The 17,981-nt window shown below is 39.3% G+C and overlaps 1 protein-coding gene across 1 annotated transcript in view; it reads right to left on the bottom strand.

Moving 5' to 3' along the window:
- GALNT1 (UDP-N-acetyl-alpha-D-galactosamine:polypeptide N-acetylgalactosaminyltransferase 1 (GalNAc-T1)) overlaps nucleotides 1-17,474 on the bottom strand; it is a 51,434-nt gene extending 33,960 nt beyond the window's left edge. Inside the window, exons 1-3 of the mRNA XM_006835136.1 lie at nucleotides 17,336-17,474; nucleotides 10,677-10,851; nucleotides 2,237-2,403 (exon numbers count right to left, since the gene is read on the bottom strand). Coding sequence (XP_006835199.1) covers nucleotides 2,237-2,403; nucleotides 10,677-10,851; nucleotides 17,336-17,474 — 481 coding nt within the window. The remainder of the gene's footprint in view (nucleotides 1-2,236; nucleotides 2,404-10,676; nucleotides 10,852-17,335) is intronic.
- Between the last annotated feature and the right edge of the window lie 507 nt (nucleotides 17,475-17,981).

Here is a 17,981-nt window from a genome sequence, read left to right as displayed (position 1 = left end):
GCTTTGGAAATGACTGGAGATAAAGGTGAGGCCAAAGTCAGGCCGACGTGAGAAGCAACACGATCAGATTTGTATGTTTAAAATCTCACTCTGTGAGTACCTGGTGAACAGATGGGAAGGGGTGGAAGTGGATATGGGGAACTAGTTACAGTATTTCAGCAGACCGGGTGAGAAACAAAGGTTCCTTGGATGGGTTTCAAACTTAAAAACACTTAAGACTAACACAGCAAATTGAGCCTGCTCTAGTTCCTGGGTCTAGTAATTATCATCTAGAAAAGAATGAATGAAGTCAAACAAAATCATAACAGACAATTTTCAATCTGGTTAGCAAAGCTGTGATTATAATCACAAAACCACAATCATGCCTAGTGGTGCCATATACCAGAAATGCTGTCTGAGACCCCTGACCAGGGACTCTGGAGTAGACCTTGGGGATCTTGCTTTGTGACTCAGAGCTTCAGGTAGAACAGGAAAACAGACATCTCCTCACATTAGTTTTCAGATTAATACAGTTTGGGGTAATTAAGGAAGCAAGGCTCTGCATGAGGAAACAGACGAAACTGGTTTGTGTGGGTTTTTGTCACTCTAGAGTTTCAGATCAGTGTCCCTTTGTCATGAGGTCATTATTCTATACAAACGATTTCACACAGACCTCTTGAACATTCACTCAACAGGATGATAGTCAAACCAAAGGAAGAACTAGAGAAATAATTCACTTATATGAGGGAAAATATCTCTCCTGGAGGAATATTTAATTTAGCTATTATCAACATGGAAGCAAACGAAACACAAGATAATTACAGGATTGATGTTTGCATACATTGCTGCTTAATTTAACCTGAGTTAATTTTCTTAAAGAGAAAACAAATTCACTACATGAGGTTTACTCTTCCACAATCAGGAGAAACTATTTAAGTGTTATAGTCATAATTAACAGAAGCTACTGTTCATTTTGATTATTAATATATTAAATGGTTAAATTTAATCACTGTTGAATGCAGATATTTTGTGTGGTTATGGGATTTGTTGTTGTTAAGTGCTTTTGAGTCAATTCCGACTCACAGCAATCCTGAAAAGGGTTTGTGAGGCTTTAAATCTTTGCAGGAGCAGAAAGCCTCATCTTTCTCCCACGGAGCAGCTGGTGGGCAAAAACTGCAGACATTACGTTTTGTAGCCCATTGCTTACTGTAGGGAGCCACTGTGCTCCCAGTCACAGGATGGAGAAAGTAAAATATTTGACTAAACTCTCTTGGCAAATATAAAGTGAAAGAATAGGCAAGGAGGCTAAAGATAAGAACAAAAGAAACGGAAAAGACCAATGTTGATCAAAAGAAAAGCACTAGAGACTTAAGTATATGTACGTTTTATTAAGAAGAAAAAAAAAGACTCTGGTTATCTTCAAGTTTTAACAGGTGTCTTTAACTAATAAGCCTTTTCTATACTATTCTGCAGAGTACCTTAAATTAATTTACCATTTCATAAAGAGTGCTTTATGGTGAGATGCTAAATTTATGAAAACAGATTTTTGGAAGGATTTATTGAGATGAGAGTCAAGTTGTTGTTGTTAAGTGCCGTCAAGTTGGTTCCGACCCATAGCGACCCTGTACAGGGTTTCCGAGGAGTGACTGGTGGGCTTGAACCGCCGACCTTGCAGTTCAAACGCCCTTGCAGTTCAAACAGTTAAGTCTGGCACATTATTAACCCATAGAGTCAAACCAGGACTCCCTAAGAGTCAGAGAGAAACACAAAACTTAGGTCAAATCTGGAGAACTAAGGATTATCCAGCTACGGTTCCATTTTGCTGTCAAAGATACTTCCAACTACAAATAGAAAGAAATTTCTCTGCTCATCCCTGTAAATAGGATCCAGTCTCTCTCCATAAATTCTGGGAGGGCGGCAGGTTCCCAGAGAGAATAGTCTAACAAAATTTCGAAGGCCTTTGCACTGCTCTGCATAAACATTTGCATGATACACCATTATTTCCTTTTAAAGTAAGATTAGGAAGTGATATAAATTAGATGCTAATTAGAGTAATACCTTAGGTTTCATCAGGTTGTAATTTTTGCATATGTGAGTGAGTCTGAATGCTACAAATATTTTTTTAAGATAAACTAGAAGCATATAAAATATAGTATCTTTTAAAAAAATTATAGCATCCTTCAAAAAAACAAAACAAAACAAAAACTTAGTCATAAAAGATACAGCATAGCTTGGCACATAATAATTCCAAATTTACCTCTCTCACTGGCATCATCTACCAGAACAATTTCTTCCAGCATGTGTCGTGGTGAGCGGTTAATGACACTATGGACAGTTCGCAGAAGTGTGCTCCAAGCCTCATTGTGGAAAACAATCACCACACTTGTTGTAGGAAGCGTATCTGGATACACCTTTGTTTTACACCTAGAGACAAAGCAGACACCTTACAAAAAGTGACCTTCAGACAGTAGACTTGAACATGCACAGGACACAAAATGTTATTCTTTGTGAGAAAACAACAAAAGCAGCTTATCCTAGTGGTCGGACTGTTAAGTTTTGGTTATAACATGGATAATGAAAAGTACTTAGTTTAAGTTAGACACTTAGGTTAAAATTATTTTAAAGATGTCAATTGTATTATTAAAATGAGGCATCTCTTACTGATGAATGTTTTCTGTGGATTCATTTTAATGGGGAATGTATTACGGCTATACTATCAATCCTCATTGAATTGAGTTTTAAGAATTTAACTAGACAAAAAGTCTGAGTCACCTGTGTTTACACCGTTAAATAATCCAAACAAAAATATATCTTCTACAAAAGAAGAGAACTTGCTGAGTACTTACTATGAGCCAGGAACTTTAAACAGCTTCCTAATAATTCTGTAAGGTAGGTACCACTAGCCACATTTATAGAAACTGAAGGCACACAGACAGTGAGTGAGAGAGACAGGCCTGTTGGAAAACTCCACAGTCCACTCTCTCTTCTGAGTACTCTTGATGCTGCCGTCTTCAATTAAATATTATTATTAAATATTAATTGACACCCTCAATTAAATATTGAAGTTTTCTGCTCCTGTAAAGATTTATAGCCTTGGAAACCCTATGCAGGGCTGCTATGAGTTGGAACCGACTCCACGGCATATAATAGGCTATCAGAGATCAAGTCAGTAAATAACCAGGTACACTGGCATGGATTTCAGAACATAACATTCCTAAGGAGAGTATATAACAACTCTCTTGTTGTTAAGTGTGGTTTCGGCTCATAGCGACCTTGTATAGGGTTTCCAAAGAGTGGCTGGTGAGTTTGAACCGCCAACCTTGCAGTTCAACATGAAGTGTTTCTCCTATGGTGCCACACCAGGACTCCAAACAAGTCTCTTAGGTATCCTCAGTTAGGATCATTGCTTTAGTCTTCTCTGTCTTCCCTCCCTCCACCCTCCTCTTCTCAAGCTTCTCAAACCTGAATGCTCTCCAATCTCATCTGTTACCATCTGTGATAGGGATGAGAAAAATACCAACAAAATCTCACCTGAAGTTTCTGGCTCTGTACTCGTAACCTTACAACCGTACTCCTGAATGCTCCACTCTAGGGTTGCTGGTTGGTAGTTGAAAACAAAGAAACCAAAAGGGAAAAAACGACAGTAGCACAAAGGGTCCAAATGAAGGACTGTTTGCGACAGAATCATGGTCAGCCCTTATCATTTCTCTCTTCCAGGAGGAAATGAGAAGCAAATAGCCTTCATTGTCGCTCTTCATTAAATGCCACTTGAACCCCCACCCACCATTTCCAAGCCTTCCTTTCATGGAGTGATTCCCATTTCCTATTACCAGTAACTTCACTACTAATGCACTGACCCCCAAGGCCTCATGTCTGTTTTCCACTTCACAATCCCATTTCCTCTAACTCTGTGTTTCCACATTTTCACTCCAAAATCCACTAGAAGACCCCACATAGCCTGCTACCCTCTCTATAGCTTACTTCCTCCAAGTCTGGACAACAGAGGTGGGGACCAAGACTGGATGCCTATGCTATTATAAGGAAAACATGTCTTTAGCACTCCAAATATTTCTTCTGAAACCAGTTTCCCATAAAAACTCTATTATAAAATGATGGCTAGATGGCAGAGCAGGTTACATGTTGGGCTGCTACCCATAAATAAGGTCAGTAGTTTGAACCCACCAGCTGCTCCATGGGAGAAAGAGGAGGCATTCTGTTCCTGGAATGAGCTACAGCCTTGGAAACCCTACACAAGGTCTTTATCTGTAGGAATCGACTTAACAGCAGTGGGCTTGGTTTGGGGTTTAGATTCTGTAGGTACCAATGGTAAATCATTTCATGGACAAGAAACTTGTTTTAATGGGAAGATGCTCCCTGAAGACCTAGCTCACAAACTACTGGGACCAAACTTTGAAGTCAGGAATGCCCAGAGTATGAGAAAAGGGGGTTTGGAAAAAGGAAAGGCAAGAAAAAGAGTTTCTTAAAGTATTCAACTGAATTGCATTAAGTCATATATGAGAAGGCTTCAATAAGTTGGTTAAAAATTGAATGAAAAGATAATGGAATTTTTCCATTAAATTTTTGTAAATTCCCCCATGATCTCTTTTCCCAAGATAAGGAGAAAGCAGAAAATAGTCAAAGTGACCACAAAGCTGCTACTAGCTAGCCAAAACAGCAAAAGGAATAAAATCGAGTAAGATATTAAAGATCATTAAGAAAATGCAGTGTACAAACAGTGTTGTTAGTCATGTTCGTGGCTAGGAAAGAAGACACAAAAATCTACGAGAGCAGGTCTTCAGAAGAAACATGGTGCAAGATGACGCACATTTATATCTGGGGTGATATACTGAAAGAATTAAATTTCGAAATTGTAGGAAAATGAAATAAAATGAGGAAAATACTAAAAGAAAAGAAGACTAAACTGGAAATCATTTACAACAGAACAGAAAGATCACAAAACAGAGCAAACATTAGGAACCAAAAGAATCAATGACGAAAAGGGAAACTAATTCCCTACATCAAGCAGTTTAAGTTTTCAGAGAACATCAATTTCATGAAGGATATCCTTTTCTAAATCTTGTCATAACAGATACACATGCACATGTGCACATGAAAGTCACAAAGCACTTGAAAATATCCAAAGGTCCTTTTCAGCAGTCTAGACAAGCTTTTCCCATGGAAAGACCACTTGTGTGTATGCGTGTTGAGAGAGAGGGAAGGGGTCATAGGTCACAGAAGTGAGCAGGAGCAGGAAGACCACAGACAGCTTGCTTTTCACCTGTCCTAACTGAGCCCTTCAGAGTCCTGGTGTGGCGCTGTGGGTTAATACGTCAGACTGCAAAGCCATCTGAACTACAAGGATCGGCGGTTCAAACTCACCATCTGCTCCTTGCAAACCCTATACAGGGTCACTATGGGTCGGAATCACTCAACAGCACTTAACAACAACAACAACAACTGAGTCCTTCAGCCTCAAGGATAAAATGCAAATGAACCAGCTGAAGGCTGAACTTCTTTTATCAAGAGGCCTTCATCTTCACTGAGTTTCACAGGCCCATTCTCAGTGAGCTTCCCAGCACCCTCAGAGTTGGTTTCCTGGCTTTAGCTGCCTGCCAAACCATTCCTCTGAAGTGGCTCTGGTTTGCCAGGTAGGGCCCGGATTTCCTGTTTGTCAGTCCTGGCCACAAGGGTCTGCTCACTAGTCTCTGTCTCAGAGGTACTGTTCACTGTGTGGAGCCCTGAGTGACTCCTGAGTCACCAGCAAAGGACTCCACCTTCCAGTGAGCTGCAATCAGACCTTCTCCAAACCAAGCCAACAAAGAAACAAATACCCAAACCCACTGCCATCAAGTCAACTCTGACTAAGAGAGTCTCAACATAGGGCTTCTGAGACTGGAAACCTTTACAAGCAAACAGCATCACCTTTTCTCCTGAGGACCAGCTGGTGGGTTTGAACTGCTGACTTTGTGGTTAGCAATCAACACCTACCCAACAGCAACAGTGCCACCAGATATCCTTAGACCATCCCTGATGAGGTCTAAATCCCAGCTTTAGTGAGGGAATTTCCTTACAAGGTTTTTCCTTTCTTGGTGGTGGTTGGTGGTTATGTGCCGTGGAGTCGGTTCCAACTCATAGTGACTCGTGAAGGGTTTCCAAGGCTGTAAATCTTTACGGGAGCAGAAAGCCTCATCTTTCTCCCGTGGAACAGCTGGTAGTTTTGAACTTGCAGTTCGCAGCTCAATTTGTAACCACTACACTATGAGAGCTCCAGGAATCTTTAGAATTGTCTTTTCTCTTTATAGTCAATTCCATTAGTTAATAATCATTTACAGTAAACTTTCCCTGTTCAACTTATTGTGATTCCACCTCCTGGTAACCTCTCAAACCTCATCTATGTAACCTCTCAAACTCCACTGTACATTAATTAGAGACTGACAATGAAAAAGAGCAAAGAAACATTCATACCATTAATGTGAAAATGGCTTTGATCTTACAGGTCTGAGGGACCTCCAGAAGTCCCATGATCACACTGTGAGGACCACTGATATGTTGTTGTTGTTGTTAGGTGCCATCAAGTTGGTACCAACTCAGAGCAACCTTTATGTACAACAGAACAAAACACTGCCCGGTCCTGCATCAATCTCACAATTGCTGCCACACTTGAGCCCATTGCTGTAGCCATTGTGCCAATCCATCCTTGTTGGGGTCTTTCTCTTCACAGACCCTCCACTTTTCTCAGCATGAGGTTCTTCCCCAGGTACTGGTCCCTCCTGATATATGTCCGAAATACTCAGAAAGGAAATCATGGCATCCTGACTTCTAAGGAGCACTCTGTCTGGACTTATTCCAACACAGATTTGTTTGTTCTTTTGGCGGTCCACAGTACTTTGAATATTCTCTGTCAACATTATAAGTCAAATGCATCAGTTCTTTTATGGTCTTTTCTTTATTCATTGCCCAACTTTAACATGCATATGAGGTTTTTGAAAATACCACTGCTTGGGTCAGGTGTACCTTAGTCCTCAAACTAATGTCTTTGCTCTTGAACACTTTAAAGAGGTCTTGTGAAGCAGCTCGGTCTAATGCAATATGTTGTTTGATTTCTTGATATACAATATATTTTTGTGTGTCCGAATTCTTTTACTTAACTTAATGCTTGTAGAACATTTATGTCATGTGCAACAGCTTGTTCATTTTTATTACATAATATTTCATTATATGAGCAGACTGTAATTTATTTTCCTATTCTACTACTAGTGGAAGGAGCTCTGGTAGCGTAGTGCCTACAAGTCAGGCTGCTAACCTCAAGGTCAGCAGTTTGAAACTACCAGCTGTTCTGTGGGAAAAAGATAAGGCTTTCTGCTTCCCTAAAGATTTACAGCCTCAGCAACCCTGTACAGGGTTGCTATGAGTTGGAACTGACTCCATGGCACTTCACCACCACCACTAGTGGACATGACAGGACTTTCCAGTTTGAGTTATGAGCAATGATATGAATTCACATACATGTCTTTGGGCTACTGTATGTACACATTTCTGCACTGTTAAGCAATGGGGTGTGTACAAGTTCATCTTTAGTGGATTTTGTGAAACAGTTTTCCAAAGAGGTTGTAACAATGTACACTTACCAACAGTCTATGAGTGCTCCATATGCTCTGGACACTTTCAACACTTGGATTTGTGTCTTTTTTTTTAAGCTGACTTTGGGTATGTGTGTATAGTTCTATGAGCTGTAATCCATGCATTGTTGTTGTTCTTAAGTGTTGAGTCAGTTCTGACTCATAGCAACCCTATATAGGGTTTCTGAAGCTGTACATCTTTGTGGGAACAGAAAGTCTCATCTTTCTCCCACAGAGTGGCTGGTGGGCTCGAACTGCTGACCTTGTGGTTTTAACAGTCTAGTGCTTATTGTACAGAGGCACCATATTCCCGAACCCATGGACAGAATCATATAACCACCATTAACAACCAGGAAGCAGAAGAGGTCCATCTCCCTCAAGAACTCTCTCATGCTAAAACCTTTTAAAATCACACATTTAACCCATCAGCCACTGATCTCCATTCACTGTAGTTTCATCCTTTCATAAATGCCATATGAGACCATACAGTGTATAAACTTGAGATTGGTTTCTTTCTTTCATTCAGCAAAATGCTTACAAGACTCATTCAACTTACTGAAGCACGGGAAAGACGTGAGAATCAATCCACAAATGAAGGAAAAACAACAGCAGTGACCGAAATCCCCTTCTCTACAGGAGCCTGCAAAGCACTCTCCCAAATCACAGGAAGAGGTTAAAGGCTAGAAATGACAGCCAGTAAAATCAACTGGAACGTGTAACCAACTGCAGTGAATTTAATTTTATGGAAACACCTAACAAAGGCATTTAATAAGTATGTTAGAATGTCTAGTGACATAAATGAGTAACTTCAATTTTGAAGAAATAAAAAATTTAAACAAAAACAGCCAGAAATAAGGACGGGAGGTGGGGCACTGCATTTACGTTACGTCCTCATGGATCATGCTGTAGATTGGCAGTCAGAGGTGATCTTAGTCAGATGCTATTGACTAAGCATGGCACCCCATGTGTATCAGAGTACAATTGTGTGCCATTGCGTTTTGAATGGCTGATATTTTTTGGAAGATTGCCAGGCTCGTCTCTCAAGGTGCCTCTGGGTAGATTGGAATCTGCAACCTTCTGGCTAGCAGCTGAGTGCATTAACCGTTGGCACCATCCAGGGGTTCCCTTGCTCCGATAAGATACTCTTATATTTCCCCATCAGCATACACACTCTCCTATATACTGCCTCCCTGACTTCAGGATCTCTATGGTTAACACCTACTCTTGTCTTCCTCCCTCTGTAGTAACACACTTTGAAAGCACTGTCTTGGCTTGCCATCTCTGTTGCTTCACTTCCCACTCTTCTTAAAAGCTGAGTTTATTATGAAATGTCACACAAACACACAGAAGAGTATAAGACATAAACTCTGAACTTAATGGATTATCACACCAACATCAATGTGACCATCACTTGGGTCAAAAACCCTGCCAGCACCTGACAAGACCACCACTCCTGCTACCAACTATTACCTCTAATGATGCTCCTAACCAAAGGTGACCAACTACTATCGCAATGCTTAGCATTGTAGTTTGTCTTGCCTGTTTCTAACTTTTCCAGAAACAGAATTACTTTGTTTATCGTTAAGTGCTGTTGAGTTGGGTTTGACTCATAGCAACCCTGTATAGGGTTTCCAAGGAGCAGCTGGTGGGTTTGAACCACCAGCCTGGCAGTTAGCAGTCCAGTGCTGAACCTACAGCACCACACCAGTACTCCTTAAATGTAGTAACCCCTCCTTAGTCATGGGGATACGTTCTAAGACTTCCAGTGGATGCCTACAACCAAGGAAAGTACTGACTGCTATATGAGGAGGCTTTGAAAAGTTCATGGAAAATGCAGTAACAGGATATCGAAATTTTCCATGAAGTTTTTGAAGCCCCCTTGTATACATTATGGTTTTTTTCTATACATACATGTGACAGGTACTCAGGGTGACCCAGTCAGGCAGTGTTAACCTGTCAGATGCCAGCAGAGAAGGAGGAAGCTGGTTGGAGGACAGAGCAGCACTGAGCGAGACGGTGTGAGATTTTATCTTGCTGCTTAGAAAGGCATGCAACCTTCAGACTGGATCGTGGTCAATGACGGGTAACTGAAACTGCAGAAAGTGAAAGCACTACACATTCTTGTGTGTGAACCACTTTTCTCAGTAAACTATGAGTGAGATGAGTTCATCCTGTGGCATGGTGCTTTCATTCATCTTCATTGCTGCACAGTGTTCCATTGCCTCAAAACAAGAAGGCACACGGACAGGGCATGGAATAATGACCAACATGATGACCAGGACGCACACCCTTCTTCTACAAGCACACAATGTGCCTGACTTCGAGAATTTCAGGACCAAGAGCCTCTAGAGCTAACTACTCACCTACAGGACAGACAGGAAACACAGGAGCATGTACAACAATGTCACAACGTCTCAGAGTCAAAAGTATGAACAACCCAAAGGCCCACCAGCATGGACACAAACTATGGGACTTTTACACAGCACACTACTACACTACAATGGGGAAGAGTAAATGCAGGATTACATACGATATATATTTATAAAAACGTTGAAAATAAGACACCACCATTCTGTGCTTACAGAGATTAGAACAATAGCTTCCTCTGGGGACAAGAGCACTGATTAGAAAGGAGCGTAAAGGAATGTGCGGGAGTGAAGGAGGTGCTCCATGTCTTGACTTGAAGGATGGCTGCCCAGGTATACACAGACATAGATTCAACAACCCATACATTTAGGACTTGTATACTTCACAGTGCCTTAAGTTCCACTTCAATTTAGAAAGACTTTTTAATAAGCTGAGTATATGAATATTTTAATAATCATTCATTCAAACACCCCTAGTAATCCATTATGAGAAACAATGATATTCCCAAGTCTGAAATAGAGAGTTCTAATGATCAGGAGTAACTAGAGGTATTATTTCATCAGTATATAATTATTTTTTAAGTTGGGTAAGTAACATCTTAGTGATGCAACATTCACTTTAAGAACAATCAGCATGAGTAGGCACATTGATTGCGAATTCAGAACACATTTTCATTCAGATTAAATGCCATCAGGACCTACAAGTACTTACCCTTCTAACCTAACATCTGGTAAAGATCTGTTGAGTGCAATCATCTCACTTGCCATTAAATTGAACTGATTGATTTTAAACATCTCCTTCATCTTGTCTTGATCCTCCTTAGGAATGACGACTGGCTTCCCCATTTCTCCAGGACCTTCATGAGGCTTTTGTACTGGCTCTAGAACTAAGAATAAGGAGGAAACTTAACGAACATTATAGGAATTGGTTCATATTTCTGTTTAACAACCTTGGAGTTTAAACTGTGCCTTCAACAACTACAGTCATCTCCGAACCCAACCTCTTCCTAACCAGTGTCCTGGCTCAAGACCTTTTATCACTCACCAGAATCATTGCAGAGCATTCTCATTCCCACCTCATATACTACTGCCACATTACTCTCCTTACACACAGCCTTCATTAGGCTATTCCTACAGTCTTTTTAGAGTCCAACCTCTTTAATCCAGAATTTAACGTAAACTTCTGAGCCTGCCACCTGCTACAGCCCCCTCCACTGCCTCCCAGTCATTCCCCTTTCAGTTTTAACAGCCAGCCCCTCCTATTTCTCCTCCTGTGTGTGCCACACTCTCTTGCTTTTGTGCCTCTGCTTACACAGAGCTCTTCTCCTTTGACATCTCCCTCCTCATACCTCTCTTACTCTTACTTATCTCTCAATGCAAAACTGCCTGCAACCGTTCTGAATCTTTCTATAGTTGAGAACTACTAATCTTGACAACCATACCATTCTATTTAGGCCTCTCATTTCTCCAATCTCTTTTTGGTTCTGAGGTTTGTTTCCTTCATTCATGTACCTTCTGTGGAGTTTAGCATAGTGTCTTTCAGGCGCTTTATAGCATCTGCTGAAGTCATAAGTAAAATGATATTCAAAATCAGCCAAAATGAAAACCCTTGATCGGATAAAAATGGTACTGGTGTCACCATTATTATGCAAGACATGGCCTCTTGAAAGAGAGTTTGAATCAGTTTGCTAACTCTTAAAATATATCGTGAAAGAGCAATATTCCAGATCAGCATTTCCCAACCTCTGGGCTTTGTAACATGCTTTTTTGAAATGTTAAGACGTTTTTAAATGAAAAATATTCTGGGGTATATTAAATGTATAAAATGCTCTGTTAAAACGGAGGGGTAGAGAATGGGGTGAGGCCAAGAGGGGGATGAGAATACCCATTTTGCACATTATTTATCAATTTTGAAAGCTAAGTGTTTACTAGTTTATTTTTTGTTTGTTGTTGTTGTTAAGTGCCATTGAGTCAGTTCCGACCCATAGTGACCCTAGGCATCCTCAAAAATATCTTTGTACAAAAATGGCAATGTACAAACAGAAGGAAAACCATGTCTCCTCAGACAGACTTCATTGCCTAAGAATAACACTAGTTGATAAAGCTAACCTGTGGACTATTCAGATGCTTTTCAATATAGAGAAATTTAGGATGAGAAGAAAAAAATAAGTCATTCAGTGCATCTTTAATAACTGCCTAAACATATAAAAATCTATTTTGGAGAGCCATCAAGACAAGTAGTGTTATAATAATTTCCCCCTGTTCTCAGAATAAATTATAATTTTAGGAGAGACACTAAAATGTTAGGATTAAATAACAAGCAATTATAGGAAAGTCAAGTAATACCATTTCTATAAACAGTACCTTACCTCATGCTTGTCATGTAAGTAACTTGTTTAAATATAAGGGTTGGCAGAAAAGAAAGAAAGGGAGAAAGAAACAGAGAGAGAAAGGAAGAAACCCAATGACAAGAGCAATGAAGACTAGAATACATGTATAGAGCTTGACATATTTGAGGTCAGTAGGAAGTAGCAGAATTCTGACTGGCAAATCTTTGGGGAAGGGCACAGAAAACATAAGAGTAGGTGGGAGACATCTAGTGGCCCTGATTATAAATACCCTTCAGTTGCTTGTGTCCTATTTTAGTACTATGTGATGGTGCTTTAAGGAAACATTAAAACAGAACTAGTTTCATATTGCTCAGTTTTTTATTAAGAGTGTTACATTATACACAAGCCAACTACAACGTATTTTTGCTGGGGGTGAAAAAACCCAAAAAGATCCTCTGGAGTTACTACTTACCAGTTCACAGGAAATACAGGGAATCGAGAGACATAATAAACAGTACAGAAAACCGCATCAAAAAGGGATGCAACTCTGACTGTGGAAAACTGGAAAGAGAAGTAACCTACTTTCTTTTTCAACACTTTTTTTTTAAGGGGGCAGGGGGAAGAAAACAGAAAAGACAGAAGTATCCATGCCACAAGAATGGCCATGAGTTTACAGCTATGAAGCCAGGAGATGGAAATGCAGGGGTTCAATTTTCTCTTCTTTCTACTTTTGTTTATGTTTCAAGTTTTCCACAAAGAAGGGGAGTTGGAAATACAAAAAAGACTACTACATAATACCTCTTCTGTGTGACTACGGTCTTACATAAGTGTAGTACACAAGCAATTTTATGAATGCTACTGAGGAATAGTCCTATTGTTTATCATAGCAAAAGATCTATATGACCAGAAATACAAGTTCTTGCCTTACCATTGTTGTGAAGTAAAAATTTCCCTTGGGATCTTAAAGAATCCGGCAAAAAACCACAAACCTGCTACTGCAATATTGTACAGATTTGATCCCTTGGTACCAATTAAAAATCCCTGATTATATACTTCATTCTATTGGTACACAGGATGTTTCGGAGCTACACATGAAATTAACATTCATCAAAAGTTATATGACTTACAGAATCCATCACACTATCCTAATTCAGAAACTATCATACCCTGTAGAATAATTTTCCTTAGCAAAAAAGACTGGACAAAATGTATGTGGTTCACGAACAAACATATTTTTACTAGTGATATATACTTATACTATTAGAAGCAACCACCAAAAAAAGATGGTAAACATAAACTTTCCATGTACTCTTCCTACCAGAACGTTACGTAAACTATGAGGTAATTCAATGACATTTCTGTTTTAAAGTAACTGAAATGGGGTTTAGATATCATGCCTCCATAACTGAAAAAAAGTTCTTTGTATTGGCATTCAGATCATTTCTAAGAACCCAATCAACTTTAACCGACAAGGGGAGTGTTCTAAAGTATTATGTGGGAACAAATATACTTCATTATATACATCAGTTAAACTTCACTTACATGACAATGTAAAAGTGTTACCTTTTTAAAAACTTCGTTACTAAGGTCACTCTGGAAGTCACCAAACAACAGAATTAACATACACAAACTATGTGGCATACTTTTGAAATGTACCTTAATGAGTCAAATTTCTAATTAGCATTTTCCTCATAGAACTAGAATAAAGAGGACTGTGCTTCCCATTTGGGAAAAATTACTGATAAAAGGCTTAAATCACTTTTCCCAACCCTTTTATCCTCTTATTAAACAATTAGCATCTTCACTGACATTATGGACTCTACTTCTCCTCCTGTTTCACATTCTCCTACCCACCAGTTCTGCTCTCTCTCACTCACTGATCTTGGCACATGCTTTCCCCCCTCTGCTTGGAAAGCCTTCCCACCCCCCACCAAATGGAACCAACTTCTTTACCCTGATAAACTGGAACAATTCCTTGTTGCACTTTCTCAGATTCTCCAAAGCTTTCCTTCCTTTTTATTCTTGTATACATCTCTCTCATATGATATTAATTACATTGGCATTTTACTATTCTTTCTCTCTCCTTAGACTGTGAGCTCTCTGAAGGGAAGAATTCTGTCTTCTGTGGTTGTTGTTCAATTGTGCATCACTACTGTCTAATACCCTGTTCAGTATAAAATAATTCACCAAGGGAATGGTCATATGCTGCAGGTCCTTTGTTGTTGTAAGTGTGAGTCACTTCTGACTCATAGCTACCTTGTACAGGGTTTCCAAGGAGTGGCTGGTGGCTTTGAACCACCAACCTTGTGGTTAACAGTCTAGTGCTGATCCTACAGCACACCAGAAGCCACTGCAGGTCCTAGACTTCCTTATTTTCATGCTTCTGCATTTACAGTAGTACACCATGGGTTCCCACTATAAATAGCAGGGAATTAAGGTCAGTTGAGGAGAAAATTTATCTGTTCTATTTGGAAAAAAAAAAAAAAAGAAGAATTGAGTTTCCTGATGGGTGAAGGTTAATATTTGCCCTTTGATTGTACACAGGGAGTTATAGTGCTAGCAGCAATTCAGGAGGCAGAGTTTTATTGCCAAGTAAAGTTACTAGGAAAGACCTGGTATAGTGCTGTAGGATAAGCACTGCAAGGTTCATGGTTCAAACCCTCAAAATAGAGGGCTACTATGAGTCAATTTACATTAGGCAAATCTGCTGCACAAGACCTTTTTAAAGTGTTGAAGAGCAAAGATGTCAGCTTGAGGACTAAGGTGCACCTGACCCAAGCCATGGGATTTTTGATAACCTTATATGCATGTGAAAGCTGGACAGTGAACAAGGAAGATCGTAGAAGAACTGATGTTTTTGAGTTATGGTGTTGGTGGAGAATACTGAAAGTGCCATGGGCTGCCAAAAGAACCAATACATCCGTTTTGGAAGAAATCCAGCCAGAATGCTCCTTGGAGGCCAAGATGGCCAAACTTTGTCTCTCGTACTTCAGACATATTGTCAGAAGGGACCAGTTGCTGGAGAAGGATATCATGTTTGGTAAGGTTGAGGGTCAGAGAAAAAGAGGAAGACCCCCAATGAGATGGACTGGCCAAGTGGCAGCATCGATGGACTCAAGCGTGGCAATGGTAGTGAGGTTGGCCCAGGTGTGGGCAGTGTTTTGTTCTACTGTGAATAAGGTCGCTATGGGTTGGAACTGACTTGATGGCACCTAACAACATCAACAACAATGAGTCAGAAAAAGCTTGATGGTACTTTAACAACAAGATGAGTTGGAACTGACTTGATGCCATTTAGCAGCAATAACAATGACAAAGTTACTAAACACCAGAGCTCCACAGTAAACCAGGGAAGATTATCCAAATTAATGAACCGACTTTGAATAAAAATGCATTTTATTAAAACCTGACATGAAAGTCAAAATTTAAATTAGGGATTAGCCCAGGTATTACTAGTAACTGAACCTAATTTTAGACAAATTTCCCTAGAAGACAGAAACGAAATCTTCAAAACTGGCTGTATAAAATTATTTATGAAAATTATAGTAAGTAGGCACAGTTGCCAAAACAAATAACTTTTATATTATAAATTTTGAAAGATGAGGCACTGTTCTCATTATGAAAATATAAAAAAGTTTAGATACGGCTTGTTGCTATTGTTTTTAAGTGCTATCAAACTGGTTCCAACTCATAGTTACCCAATATAGGTAACTTGTGGGCAGTTTGTGGGTTTGACCCATTGACCTTGTGGTTAGCAGTTCAGTGTCCATCCTACAGTGCAACAACTCAAAAGTGATATTTGAGTAATTATTTGTGTATAGTTCCTAAAAAAACAGTGTAGTTACTGTACATCATGTATTTTATAACTAATTAGAAAGGTATCAAAGCCCAGAACAGTGGAATTACTGATTCTCACTATGCAGTCATTTTCATTACAGTTACAAACAAAACCAAACCAGCAGCATTTGTTTGTTTGAATACAAGGAGTTTAAAACTCAATTTTCCAGGTGTGGCACTGTAAGATAAGCACTTGACCTCAAGGTCGGTTTGAACCACAAGGCTGGTGGTTCAAACTCAGCAGCCGCTCCTCAGAATCCCTGTACAGGGTCGCTATGAGTCACAATCTACTGTATAGCACTAAACAACAACCTGCCAAAATGACAGTACTACCTAACAGAGACCCTTAATATTTGTATGCTTCTTTTCTTTTCCATCCTGAATAGTATAGTGAGTATATATACTATATATAGTCCCTACTCTTTCATCCACTCTTTCTTTAATAAAAATGCTAACTGGGGTTATCTTCAGTTCTTTAACTTCCAGATCGTTATCTATCCACAATGACTTCTATTCCTTAGGGCTGAGGCCGGGACACACAAGTCAATCTCTGTTAATAACTAATAATGCAATTTTAACACTCCACTCAGCAATAGACTAATCTGTGCTAGTTTGATAGTTCCAGTAATAAGATCACTTACCACACGTCTGTAACATAAAATAATTTTGAGAAAATTAACTACACTTGACACTACACACAAAAATTGAACTTAATAATGCTTTAATGATATTCGAATACTTTTTTGCAAGAACCCATTGATTGAAGTCCTGGTGTGTTGCTGTGGGCTAATGCGAAGGACTGCAAAGTGGGTTTGTACCGCTAGATCGGTGGTTCAAGCTCACCAGCTGCTCATTGAAAACTCTATACAGGGTTGCTATGGGACAGAAATGACTTGATGGCACAAAACAACCACCATCTCTTTCTTAGAGTCCTGGTGTAGCGCTGCGGGTTAATGTGCTGGACTGCAAAGTCAGTTTGAATGACAAGGTTGGTGGTGCAAGCTCACCAGTCACTCTTTGAAAACCCTATACAGGGCCGCTATGAACACAACAACACTGGAGAATTGTTGGAAATTGGATCATTACTTATGGGAATCTAAGATTGCTAATCGAATGAGTTAGATTTTTACTCTATGCAAATTAGCTGATAAACACCAGTGATATATTCATCACAATGGCTGGATTATGATAAGATTGTACTCACCATCCCCAGCAGGAAGTCCTCTTTCCTTTTTTTCATCACATTTGTTGCATTCACTGAAGTAAAGCAGCAGGAACATATCCAAGAGTACCCAAATCAAGGAGGTGGCTAAGACCACCTTGCAGTATGCAAATTTTCTCATGGCACTTTTAGTCAAATGCAAAATTTAAAAATATACATATGTATAAATATCCAAATATCATGAAAATGATTCCAATCCAGTTTCATCAGAAATCACGTTCATAACCTACAGAGAAAGAAGAAAAAACATTAAAATGTTTAGAATATAGAAAACTAATGAAAAGATTTAATATGCATATGAAATTTTATTCTGAAGAAAAGAGCTGGTGAAGCAGACTTATAGAAATCCTTATAAAACATGAAATGAGTATTAGTATTAAGAATGTACAGATAACTCCTACAAATCAATATACAATACCACAACAAAAAAACTGCCAAGGGAAACAGACCTTCACAAAAACAAAACCTGAGCCAATACACACTGAAAAACAAAAAACAAAAACACCCGCTTAATTCACTAAATAAGAGAAGTGCAAATTAAAACAATAAATCATCACACTCATCAGATCAGCAAAATCATAAAGCTTGATCATAATATGTAACTAACCCTAACCTAACCCAACGACAT

This window comes from Chrysochloris asiatica, unplaced genomic scaffold, assembly GCF_000296735.1.
Source record: "Chrysochloris asiatica unplaced genomic scaffold, ChrAsi1.0 scaffold00015, whole genome shotgun sequence".
Taxonomy (NCBI): Eukaryota; Metazoa; Chordata; class Mammalia; order Afrosoricida; family Chrysochloridae; genus Chrysochloris; species Chrysochloris asiatica.
The sequence above is the reverse complement of the archived record's forward strand: the minus strand, read 5'-3'. Positions and strand labels throughout refer to the sequence as shown.